At 40.6% G+C, this 13,168-nt stretch overlaps 1 protein-coding gene across 1 annotated transcript; it reads left to right on the forward strand.

Moving 5' to 3' along the window:
- Nucleotides 1–2,526: 2,526 nt before the first annotated feature.
- On the forward strand, nucleotides 2,527–12,006 carry LOC124122803. Its single transcript, XM_046485948.2, has 5 exons — nucleotides 2,527–2,669; nucleotides 7,446–7,766; nucleotides 9,593–9,889; nucleotides 10,574–10,696; nucleotides 11,456–12,006. Exons 1-5 carry the CDS (start codon nucleotides 2,600–2,602, stop codon nucleotides 11,536–11,538), a joined length of 894 nt encoding a protein of 297 aa, XP_046341904.2. The 5' UTR covers nucleotides 2,527–2,599; the 3' UTR covers nucleotides 11,539–12,006.
- The last annotated feature ends 1,162 nt before the right edge of the window (nucleotides 12,007–13,168 follow it).

A 13,168-nucleotide genomic window follows, 5' to 3' on the forward strand; every position in this document is an offset into this window, starting at 1 on the left:
ACGCCGTCTTTAATGTTAAATGCAGAACAGCTCTAAACTTATCTTATCCGTGTTAATTCCAAGGTATGTATAATAGGGCCACAAATAGCATATTTCCGGCCCGACAATGCTTCGATTCGATGGAACGCGCATCTACACAATACAATGACAAACCACAGCTGCACACGTTTACTGCCATGCACGCCAACTTTGATGTTCAAATTACCCCCAAAAGCCTGGTCACGAGGGAGCAATTTGCTGTGCAGAGTCGCGTCCCTTGGGCACGCCAGAAATCTATGTTCGTTGGTTCGAGTCCAGAATCGCCCCGATTATGTTTCTAGGTTTGTCAGCACCATACCCGTGTTCGTGAGTTTCAACACAGTGCTAGTCGTCTCAGACACTGCATCACTTCAGGCTCTCCTTCCACGTGACACGCAGTGGAATAATTGGAATACTGTTCAAAGCGGTGTTAAATCCAACTCACTCACTCATTCACTTTAGAGACTGCAAATGTGTTTGACTTCAATTATTTAAAATCCTAAAGGACAGGACTATTATGTCGATTAGTGTATAGTTTAGCAACTGTGATTAAAAGCTATAGTCTGCCATGCACCAAACATTGAACGAAAACTGAATATTGAGAAACGTACCTAATTAACCCTTAAGTTTCATTCCTGTTTCTTAAGTTGTAGATAACCTAACTATTGGGTCAATAAATTTAAACACATGAAATACATGGACACAAGCTATGCGCACACGAAGTTTCATTAAAAGACATAAAAACTATACTGACATCGTATATCTTTTGAAAATGTATCGAAATTACATTTGTTCATATGAGTTGACGCCGGGTACGGTCGAAGGTTTGTGACCCGGCTGAAGCGGCTTCACAACAGCCTTGTTCTCCGTGAGCCGGAGTGTTGATATATTATAAATGATAAGTGATATCATGGACTCTTTTTAGAAATCATCACTTCAGCTTGTTGGATATATAAAACTTTACTTGTTATATCATGAAACAGAATGTGGGGTATAATAAAACAAAAAATATAGAATTATAGACATATGTATGTCCGACAAAAATAAGGGAACTGATGAAATGCTAGTGAAGGTATAATGACGATAAATGTCTGTAAATTATTTTCGGCCGTGTAGATCAATATTTGGTGTGTCCACCATGTTGGGTGATACATGCACAACACCTTGATGACATACTGTTGATAAACTGGTGTATGGTTGCCCTTGGTATTGCTCCAATCTTGGCCATGTTGGCGGGTGCTCTTTTGGGGCTATGTCACGGGACTTAGCGTGTCAGCCCATGCCCTGAAGTCCAAGTCTGTATGCCCTCTCGTCGGAGATATCAGTGACGACCTGGTCACAATGTGGTCTGGCACTGTCGTCTTGCGGTTGAAACTTTCTGCCTGAAATTCGAGCGAATGGAACAACGGCAGGACGCTAAATTTCGTCAACGTATCGCTGGCCATCAAATGTCCATTCACCATAACCAGATCTGTTCGCCTGTTATCTGTGATACCGCCCTACACCATGACACTACCGCCCCCATAACGATCATGAAATGTTTCCCTGGCATACCCCTATACCGCTATGTCGCGAACAGCGTTTCATGCCATCTATTAGTGGGAGGCAAAATCTTGATTCGTCTGTAAGGATGGTGTAACGCCATTGGCCCATAGCCCGTCCCTGGTGTTGCCTTGCCAATCCCGATCTTTACCGCCTATGGTAAACTGTTGGGATCACACTCTTCACAGGACGCTTTGCTTTCAGACGGTCTGTGTGAAGCCGGTATTCAACGGTAAATGTTGACATTCGCCGTCCTGTTATTGCTGTATATTGATAACAGGAGCACTTTCGAATCTAGTGCGTAATACAGTAAATGTAATTAGACAATCTTGTCTTACTGTCGTTTATAAGGCCGGCCACTCTCAGGTCTCATTGAAACCACACCCGGTACTTTTCCTACAGTCGAGAAACTACACTTTATGATTTGCCAAACATTCGGGCAAACTAGCAGTTGCTATATATTTTGTGAGTGTTTTGTGAGAAACTTCAGGAGTTCTTGGAATGCTTGCGTTGTAGTTTGGATTTCTGTGATTTGGTATCACATTATGTAAGCAATATCAATTGTCTGCGTTTATTGGACTGTGTTTATTCTTTAGTGGTGATGCAGTCCCAACCACCTTTCATTTCAATGTGAATTCAACGAACGTTTTGCTGGAATTTCAGGTGAGCTAATCACCTTTAGCGTTTTCATTGTGTGTGCGTGTGTAGCGGGTCCCCCTGGTGGAGCAGGGCACGCTCACACTTGCGCGAACACCCGGTGTTATCCCTGCTTGATAGTGAACCATACACACATGCCAATGATCTTGTTGGAGTCGTACAACGAACTCTGCCTTCAGAACAGATTTTATTTAGATAGTGAAAATGGTATTGTCTCCGTATCATCAACACAACGGGTATATATACCTACACATACCGCGGATAACCTACTGTGGTGCGTTGGGTATGTCTCGCACTACAACATAACTACGTATCTATCGCGGTGTTCCACATTTCCAGTGTACTGGTTTCACCTTGATGAAAACCACCTGCAGGTGTAACTATGGATGTCTTCAACCTACAGTGTGCCTTATCCTTCCTCTTACTCGGGGAGCTTCTCCTGCCAGCAACTTGTAAGTAATACCTGAAATAATTTCATGTCGAACATCTAGTTTTGTATGTTAGCGTTGTGGTTATTGACTTTGAAGTTTACATGATGTTTGATGTTTTTCTTTGTGAGGTAGTATATGTATGTCAAATCCGTGTGTGTGTGTGTGTCTGTATACTAGTATGTCAATTTATATGTATGTATCTCTATGTATGTATGTCAAATCTGTATGCACGTCCCTGTATGCATGTCAAATCTCTCTGTGTGTTTGTCTGTGTGTATGTCAAATATGTGTGTGCGTGTGTATGTATACTAGTATGTCAATTTATATGTATGTATCTCTATGTATGTATGTCAAATCTGTATGCACGTCCCTGTATGCATGTCAAATCTCTCTCTGTGTTTGTCTGTGTGTATGTCAAATATTGTGTGTGTGTGTGTGTGTCTGTATACTAGTATGTCAATTTATATGTATGTATCTCTATGTATGTATGTCAAATCTGTATGCACGTCCCTGTATGCATGTCAAATCTCTCTCTGTGTTTGTCTGTGTGTATGTCAAATATTGTGTGTGTGTGTGTGTGTCTGTATACTAGTATGTCAATTTATATGTATGTATCTCTATGTATGTATGTCAAATCTGTATGCACGTCCCTGTATGTATGTCAAATCTCTCTCTGTGTTTGTGTGTATGTCAAATATTGTGTGTGTGTGTGTCTGTATACTAGTATGTCAATTTATATGTATGTATCTCTATGTATGTATGTCAAATCTGTATGCATGTCCCTGTATGCATGTCAAATCTCTCTCTGTTTGTCTGTGTGTATGTCAAATATGTGTGTGCGTGTGTATGTATACTAGTATGTCAATTTATATGTATGTATCTCTATGTATGTATGTCAAATCTGTATGCACGTCCCTGTATGTATGTCAAATCTCTCTCTGTGTTTGTGTGTATGTCAAATATTGTGTGTGTGTGTGTCTGTATACTAGTATGTCAATTTATATGTATGTATCTCTATGTATGTATGTCAAATCTGTATGCACGTCCCTGTATGCATGTCAAATCTCTCTCTGTGTTTGTCTGTGTGTATGTCAAATATGTGTGTGCGTGTGTATGTATACTAGTATGTCAATTTATATGTATGTATCTCTATGTATGTATGTCAAATCTGTATGCACGTCCCTGTATGTATGTCAAATGTCTCTCTGTGTTTGTGTGTATGTCAAATATTGTGTGTGTGTGTGTCTGTATACTAGTATGTCAATTTATATGTATGTATCTCTATGTATGTATGTCAAATCTGTATGCACGTCCCTGTATGCATGTCAAATCTCTCTCTGTTTGTCTGTGTGTATGTCAAATATGTGTGTGCGTGTGTATGTATACTAGTATGTCAATTTATATGTATGTATCTCTATGTATGTATGTCAAATCTGTATGCACGTCCCTGTATGCATGTCAAATCTCTCTCTGTGTTTGTCTGTGTGTATGTAAAAATATGTGTGTGCGTGTGTCTGTGTGTATGTCAAATATTGTGTGTGTGTCTTTGTATGTATGTCAAATCTGTATGTATGTATGTCAGATATGTTTGTGTGTGTATCTGTATGTATGTCACATATTGCAGCCACAAGCATCCATGCTTCTATATTGATATGAATACCACAAGCATCAATGATTCTATCGGGATATGGGAACCTAAAGTATTTTATAGTACTGCGAACGTGTTGTCTCAGGGTAATGTTTCCTTAAAATAGAATAGATGAATGACTTGGCAGTCAAACTGCACCTACTTCTATCGTGGAGGGACGCACAGCAATCTCTGCTTGGTTAAGTTTTGAAGACATTATTTTAATTTATTGTCCCAAATGGTTCCTTTGTGTTGTTCCTGGTTGATACAATATTATCATAGGTTACCTTACTTATGTCCACCTACAGTGGATTGAGGTAATAAAAAACAAAAGCTGTCGTTTAGTTTACTTGTATTGTTATTGGTCAGCGTGTCAATCTCAAAGAAATGTTTGTGTATTTTATAAATTTTGAATATTTTTTTCATATTTTTATATGAATTATTAAGCTGTCAACGCGCAGGATGACGGATAATTAGCTCTTGGGGAATCAATGACAAAATCGACATCACTGTCCCGGAACGTTTTATGCGCATAAACAATAAACAACGAATACTCAATGAGCGGAATACCTGCTCTGATAACACAAACACAGCGATGAGCGGACCTTCCAGCTCATGCATACATGAGGCGAGCGGAGCTCCAGCTCAACCTCAGGACGTTTCCTACGAGCGGCACATCCTGATCGAGGTCGTCCTTACACCAGCGCTCGGAATACCATGCTGACTAACAGTTACTCTTAAAAAAGCAACACTCGCTTATGTAAATATCTCTCCAGGTTATAACTTACAGCTGGTTACATATAAAAAAGTGCTAAACATACACATACAAAATGCACAAATGAAATACATGAAGCCAATATATCGAAGCAAGTGGCGTCTGTGGAATAACATAATGCATCTTTCCATTACTACATGCATAAAATCAAGCTACTCAAATCTTTAGCTTTTGACAATGAAATCGTGAACTGATTGAAGAATAGCCATGTTTGTAGAACTTCTGACTGAACTAGTGCCATGTAATATCGTTTTAAAATCATACCCATGTGTGTGCAAATGCGTAGTGTTTCTGATATTATCGTATTTTTGACAGGTGTAGAAAAAGTGAATTGCATCTTCAAAGTGATACCCACAAGTGGAGTCTGGTATGCCTGATACATGTCAGCGTTTAAGTCACTGTAACCGAGCCTGAGGCGACAGTGGGCAATTTGTGGGACCCCAGCTTGTACACATTTTGATTCTGAGCTATAACCATTATACGCCTACTTTGTGGACTCTATTTTCTAAGTAACTTTCGAAATATTTCATAAGATCACCTTGGATGCCGTAAACACTGAGTTTATGAATGGTTCCTTTATGCCATAATCTATCAAAGGCTTTGCTGAGATCTCCACAAAAATGTGAGTGTTACAGGTCTATATTTTGAGCATTCGTGTACATCGCCTTTTTTGTGAATTGCGTTTTGATATCTTTTTTTCACTAATCGCCACCTGACCTTAGTACCATGTTTAGTATTTATAAAGTTATCTATTTTTAATTCATGAGCTCTTTTGGCTATTCTGACTGATGATATTACTTAAAAGTTATTCCTGCAAAGCCTAAATTTTACCCAATTTGACGGTCGATTTCTATTTTTAGCAATTTGGTGAATACGATTACGTTTCCTAATAAGAGAGCGTATCTCTTTATATATCCACAGAAGATCATTTGTTCTTATTGTGACAATCTTAGTTAGAATGTCTATCTCGAATATGTCTTTAAGTCTACAAGTCAGATCTTCATTGATAATATTTAATATATATTATCAGATGAGAATAGGCTATTCGAGTCAATGTCATTAATACCTTGATTTATACCATCTGCATCTGCCAAGGGATAGATATATATTTTTCTCGAAGGTGTAATTTTTGGGTATAGTTTCTTTAATATTAACAAAGATAGGGCAGTGATCGCTACGGATTGGATCAAGTACACCAGAAGACCTTACATTGTTTACACAGGATACGAATATTAAATCAATCAGAGTTTTAGAATTAGGGGTTATTCTTGTAGGATCGGGGGCCCCAGGTGGCTGCGATTCGCTGTGCAGAGTTGCGTCCTTTTGGCACGCCAGAAACCTATGATTGTGGGTTCGAATCCCGGTTCGCCCCGATTATGTTTCTAGGTGTGTCAGCACCATAGCCGTGCTCGTGGGTTTCATCGAAGTGGTAAACGTCTGAGACCTGCATCACTTCGGGCTTTCCTCCCACAATAAGCTGACACGCCTTTATATGACTGGAATACTGTTAAAAGCGGCGTTAAACCCAACTCACTCACTCACTCACTTGTAGGATCTGTAATTATTTGTTTTAAACCGTACATAGTTTGTAAATGTTCAATCTTTTGAGTGGTTTCGCATAGAATACCTAGATTGAAGTCGCCAGAAACAATAGTAAACATATTAAGCATTAACAGCATTGCCTATTGACTCATCAATTAAATTCCAATAATGGACGCATTTATCAGCATGGTATAAAATGTACCAATTAAGTAATTTCGAGTTTTATATTTAACCTGTATCCATATCGCCTCAAGCTTGGCAAGTTCTAAATTTCCTATAATTTTAGCGCAGAGATTATTTTTAACATAAGCCGCAACCCCACCACCACGTGTTGTTCTGTCTTTTCTAAATGGGGATCTGTATATCGTTGTTTCGAATATCTTTACTTAACCATGTTTCAGTCAAACAAATTACATCGTACGACCCAAATTCTGCGCCTAAAATATTGCTAGTGTCATGCTTAAGATGATAGATGGCCAATGTCATAAGGTAACTATAGTTGTATGCCGTAAGCGCAGTATACCGGGGTAAGGCGAGAGACACGATTAAGTTATTTAACATAAGCTGGCTGCACGCCTCAAGTATATTTTGATATGAATTATTAAGCGAGTGTTTGCACTATGACAGTACTATGGGGATGATTTTATGGAACCAAGAATGGTTCTACAGTAATATGGGAGCCACAAGCATTCATGATTTTATAGTAACATGGCAACCACAATCATCCTTGATTTTATAGTAATATTGGAGCCACACGCTTCTCGTGGTCATATTTCTTTAGTTAATTTGGCTGTTTGGCTCACCAACTTATGTCGTATTTCAACAGGCAATACTTATGTGTATTCCTGACCAGGTTCTGTAGAGCTGACAAGCGCCCCCTCAGTAGCCACACACGGGGAGCCCCTCACTCTGACCTGCAACAACACGGGGGAAGCACGCGACGACTACTGGTTCCGTAACGGGGACCTCATCTTCTTCACAGCCCCATCTTCTTCATCCTTGTGCGATATGTCCATACTGAACAAAGATTTGTACAGCGAGTATCTGTCAGGGCGGGTCAATGTCAGTTGCGACGTCCACCAACACAACGTGACCCTCACGATTGACTCCCACCTCGACGACGGATCTGTGTGGTGGTGCGTGGTGGAGGGGGAAAGCAACAACATCACAATACGTGAGTGACACTTCAAATATATTGCCTGTTACAGGCACAGCGACTATTGCTCATTACCAATTAAAAGATCGGTATTCCAGTTATATCACGAAAGATGATGTTCGGGAAGCCCAAAGTGATGCAAGTCTTAGACAGTTACCACATTGGTGAAACCTATGAGCGAGAGATCTGAAATGTCTAAGAAACAAATATCGAAATGAATGTGTAGTTAAATGAGTTTATGAGTATGATAATGAAATGTCCTGGACATTTTCAAGAATATATCGACCTGTTTCCGCTATAGGTGACCAGGAGCATGTTGACCCATTCGTATCATAGGAAAAGTTGATGGGGATCAGGGTTTTGTGTCAAACTGTCAATGTACTTGTCTCCTGTGGACTTCATTTGGGGCACGGGGGGCCCAGGCGTCTAAGGCGCCGCAATTCGCTGTGCAGAGTTGAGTCCATTAGTTACGCCAGAAAACTATGATTGTGAGTTCGAATCCCAGTTCGCCCCGATTATGTTTCTCGGTTTTGTCAGAACCATACCCGTGCTCGTGGGTTTCGCCAAAGTGTAAACGTCTTAGACCAGCATCACTTCGGGATTTCCTCCCACCTTAAGCTGACACGCTGCAATATAAGTGCAATACCATTCAAAGCGGTGTTGAAACTCAGCTCACTCACTCACTCACTCCCACTCTGTGATTGATCATTTCCAACGTAACGGGTATACGAGACTTGGGACAGGAATGTTAATAAAGGTGATAAAGGTAGCTGGTTGGGGATCAATATGTCCACGTGTATGTCCACTTTGTAACTAAGTGATTGAAGATGAATACATATTACATATGTGACTTTTATAAGATAATAAGACTACAAAACTATATTTTTCCTGACCTGTATTATCCAAATCCAAACAGGTATACGTTTAGAGTGCTTCTGTGTTACATCATTGTAATATTATTAGTAATGGTGCCTTTCGTCAGCCGAGCACAATGTTTTTCTGCTAACCTAATATTACAACGTATACGGCAACTAAAGACACCAAAACAGATTTATTATGCCGAAATGTGTTCACTAATATTATATAATTAGGTATCTTTATCACACAGGGCATATACAAATGAAAACGTGTCACTAACAGCCGTGAAGCCAAGGGTCAAAGGGGGGCTACTCTTCAAACCTTAGAGGCCAAACATTGTTGAACTAATATCTTTATCAATATAGTCACGTACGTCATATTTAAAAAAAACCAAAAAACTTAACGTCCTTGCACAATTAATGATATAAAAACACAAGACAGTGTCCAAAAATGAATTTCCATACCAGAATTCTCATGTGAAATATGTGAGGTGAGTGTTAAACAATGCAAGATGGCTTTCACTAACGGTACACGGACTCATATTGTGGTAGAAGTTCTGATTGTGCTGTCTCATGTTTAGGCATAATAGTGCATGATAATATACCATTTATTTGTTTATCTGTTATTTAACGCCGCACTCAGCAATATTCCAGCTTTATGACGAAGGTCCGTAAGTAATCGAGTCTGGACCAGACAATCCAGTGACAGACATGATGAGCTTTGGTCCACGCAATTGGCATACAGTGACATGCAATCACGCAGTCATGTCTCTTAACCTGATCACCTGATCAGCCATTTATTAATCTCGTACCCGGAACCCTCACAGGTATTTATAAAAACTTAACGTTGAATCAACCCGACTAGCTCGATTATCTGACTGTAGTATTAATTCTTGTCGACCCTAAGTAAGTATGTACAAATGCCTCAAGTATTTTAACATATTTTGGCAACAAAGAGCAAACACGTTCTTAAATGCATTTCGACAGGAATGAATTCTTCAGCATTTTTGCAATCACCACCGTCATTGCCGACAACACCTGTCTCAACATCTACACCGACATCTTCCCTCCCCACAACCTCCACAAGCAGGGCAACGTTCACAGTCAGACATGATGTTTCACCGTCGACCTCTGCAAGCAGATCAACCTTTACAGCAAAACATGAATCACCATATCTATCTACAAGAAGGTCACCCTTTGCAACCAGCCCTGATCACACTCCGCCGTCAAAGTTGAACACAAGTCACACAGCTGGAAACAATATTACAGAGGAACACGGCAAAGGTACAAAACACGGAAATGAATCATGTGTTTTAGCCTTAAACTGTAATCACATTTACATCTTTAGGGTTCCCATTTCGGATCCTTTTCTGTGGTTCTCCCAATCTCAAATTACCTGCTCTTGATTTTCAGCCAGTTGGTTTTGCTACGCTACTTGGTCCAACGGACCAATCAGAATGCGAGACACAACTCGACCTCAGTTTTGGGTTGGCGATATCAACAACCTGGCGGCCAGTCTCATTGGCAACGATAGAGTTTGTGAGAAATGCAACATTGAAAATCTCACTGACATGCTAAAGATCGAGAAAGCCCTCAAAAATATTTTGATTGAAAGGATGTCTCTGTGTCCACTTCCTTACCCATTTCCATTTTCCCTTATCTCGGCGTTTGATTGGTCGGTAAAATGTTAATGACATTTTAGACAAGTAATGTAAGATAGCAAGAGCCACGGGAATGGATCCAAGGGATTCGTGTAGGCTTACATAAATGAGAGGCCTGGAGATGTGGTGGATGTACTTATATTCACTTACCCCACAGTTAAATGATCATAGCTCACATGTCACACGATGTCGTGATTCGTACCATCTTCTATCCATCATAGAAAATATTTAATATTTTAAATTAAATTAAGCTCTCATCCCACATCATCACTTCAAGATTCTCAAGATGATGTTTGTGCACCTACAGGAGACCCTGATGTACACCACTTTTATCTGGTTGCTGGATCAGTGTGTGGCGCTGCTGTAGCCATTGTCCTCACAGCAGCCATCCTCATATTGTGGACAAAACGCAGAAACACACAGAAGGAAGGTATGTGTTGTGTGTGTGTAGGTGTGTAGGTGTGTAGGTGTCTGTGTGTTGACCGAGTCGTCTAAGGCGCCGCAATTCGCGGAGCAGAGTTACCGCCTTTGGACACGTCAGAAACCTACGATTGCGGGTTCGAATCCTAGATTGCCCTTATTATGTTTTTAGGTTTGTCAGAACCAGACCCGTGCTCGTGGGTTTCATCAAAGTGGTAAACGTCTGAGACCTGCATCACTTCGAGCTTTCCGCATACATTATATTATTGACACGCCGCGATATGACTGTAATACTGTTCAAAAATGGCGTTAAAACCATCTCACTCACTCACTCTGTGTGTGTGTGTGTGTGTGTGTGTGTGTGTGTGTGTGTGTGTGTGTGTGTGTGTGTGTGTGTGTTTTGTTTGTTGATTAACGACGCACTCAGTAATATTCCAGCTATATGACGGTGGTCTGTTAATAAACGAGTCTGGACCAGACAATTCAATGATGACATGAGCAGCGATCCACGCAATTGGGATACGATGACATGCATCAGCCAAGTCAGAGAGCCTGATCATCCGATCCCGTTAGGCTTCTCTTGCGACAAGCATAGTCGCCTTTTACGATAAGCATGGGTCCGCCTCCTGTGTGTTTGTGTGTGTGTGCGTGCGTGCGTGCGTGCGTGCGTGCGTCTGTGTGTGTGTGCGTGTGTGTGTGTGTGTGTGTGTGTGTGTGTGTGTGTGTACTCTATATGACGAAGGTGATATGGAAGGCAATTTTGTTTCAGAAAGTGCAGCCATCATGCAGTCGGAAGAAACAAACCACTTTTACATTAACCAAGCTGTGCATCTGGATGTCGTATCTATGTAGACAGATGCCGATGTGAAGTTAACGGTTACGTTTCAACTTTCCTTTCATCGGGAAGAAAACGGTGCCATGGATCCAACAACATATGTCGTATTTCAACATTTCCTCCGAAAGCTGGACTAACATTTTGTCGATAAAACCGTGCACTGTACAATCCATTTCTCTCGTTTCTATTTCTGGTGCTGATTACCATCCCTTATCATCAAGTGGATATGTTCCACAGGCATGGCACAGTACTACCCAACACAACTATTAGATGTTCAGCTTTATAATGTTAAAGGTAACTTCGGACTCTCTTTTCATGCAATGATCAAGGACGATCGGCGACCTGTGAATAATCGAGTGTGGACCGTAAAATAAAGTGATTGATAGTATGAGGATCAACCCGTGCGCCCATAACGATAAGAAAATCAATGCATCCCTGCATTTATAAATAACATGCATATATAAAAAACACCGTAGATATCATGTTGTGGTGATCATGAGGTGAGGTGAAGTGTGGTTTAACGTCGCAAGAATACTTATATAGCGACGTGCATATGGCTGCTTGTACTAGTCCAGACTAATGCCGACCTGATAGTTCTTGTCTACTGACTCCGAGCCGCCCAGTCCTTGTTTTAGCCCCTTAATTTTGAGCGCCAGACAGGGTGACAACAAGTATCATCTTTTAACGTCTTTTGGTATGGCGCGGCCGTTGATCGAACCCCGGACCTTCTGCTCCACCACTAGACCACGGAGGCGGTCTATCATGTTTTGGTCACAAGTGCACGGTGTGTTGTTGCTATGTCAGTACATTGAACTACTAAATGTACACAATTGAGATATTTAGTGGACGCTTTTGGCCACCTCTTCTAAGGCTCTTCAATGCGCTGTGCAGAGTTATGTACTGTAGGCTTTTCCATAAATCTAAATTGTGGGTTCGAATCCTATATTCAGTCTGATTGGTTTGTCAGCACCATACTCGGTTGTTGATTGTTGTTCTAACAGAACTCGTCAAGTGACTGCAACAAAACTAACAATACCTTATTTGCTCTTCCTGGAATACAATGGGACAATGTCGCTCGTAATTATTCTCGGGGCCAACAGACAGAACAGGTTTTCTTTCATGTTGTTAGCAGTTGTATAGTTGCGTCCCTTAGCCGTGTCAGGATCCGCTGATTGTGGGTTCGAGTACCAGAGTTACCCTTCGTATGATCCTTGGAACACCAAAAGTTTCTTCGTAGGTTTAATCAAAGAGTTGAAAGTCAAAGACCTGCACCGTTTTTGTCCTGTTCCCATGTTAAAATGACAATTTCATCGTTCTGATTTTTTCTATATAAATTTTCTATCTATATTGTTACTTCTCTTGGTTGAGTAAATTGTTATTTTATAACACCCGTACAATGAAATGGCATTGCGCATTATTCTTTCAGACATAAATCATAAATTATCACTCAAAATATACTTAATGGTAATGATAATTAGTGATTTGGTTCTCGGAGAAAGTGAGGTGAGGTGAGGTGAGGTGAGGGTATCTGGATACCTGGATATCTCACTCAGTCACATAATACTGACTCACTGTGGCGGGGTAGCCAGATTCCCCTCCGGGGTACGATGTGTGAAGCCCATTTCTAGTATCCTCCGCCGTAATATT

The sequence above is a fragment of the Haliotis rufescens genome, unplaced genomic scaffold (assembly GCF_023055435.1).
Source record: "Haliotis rufescens isolate VD_foot unplaced genomic scaffold, xgHalRufe1.0.p SCAF_18, whole genome shotgun sequence".
Classification (NCBI taxonomy): Eukaryota; Metazoa; Mollusca; class Gastropoda; order Lepetellida; family Haliotidae; genus Haliotis; species Haliotis rufescens.

Bases quoted from the DNA above. Each gene is read 5' to 3' on its own strand.
- LOC124122803 (XM_046485948.2), top strand. From the start codon at position 2,600: ATGGATGTCTTCAACCTACAGTGTGCCTTATCCTTCCTCTTACTCGGG. The intron at 9,890-10,573 runs GTACAAAACACG...GTGCACCTACAG, and splicing joins TACAGAGGAACACGGCAAAG to GAGACCCTGATGTACACCAC. The intron at 10,697-11,455 runs GTATGTGTTGTG...ATTTTGTTTCAG, and splicing joins CAGAAACACACAGAAGGAAG to AAAGTGCAGCCATCATGCAG.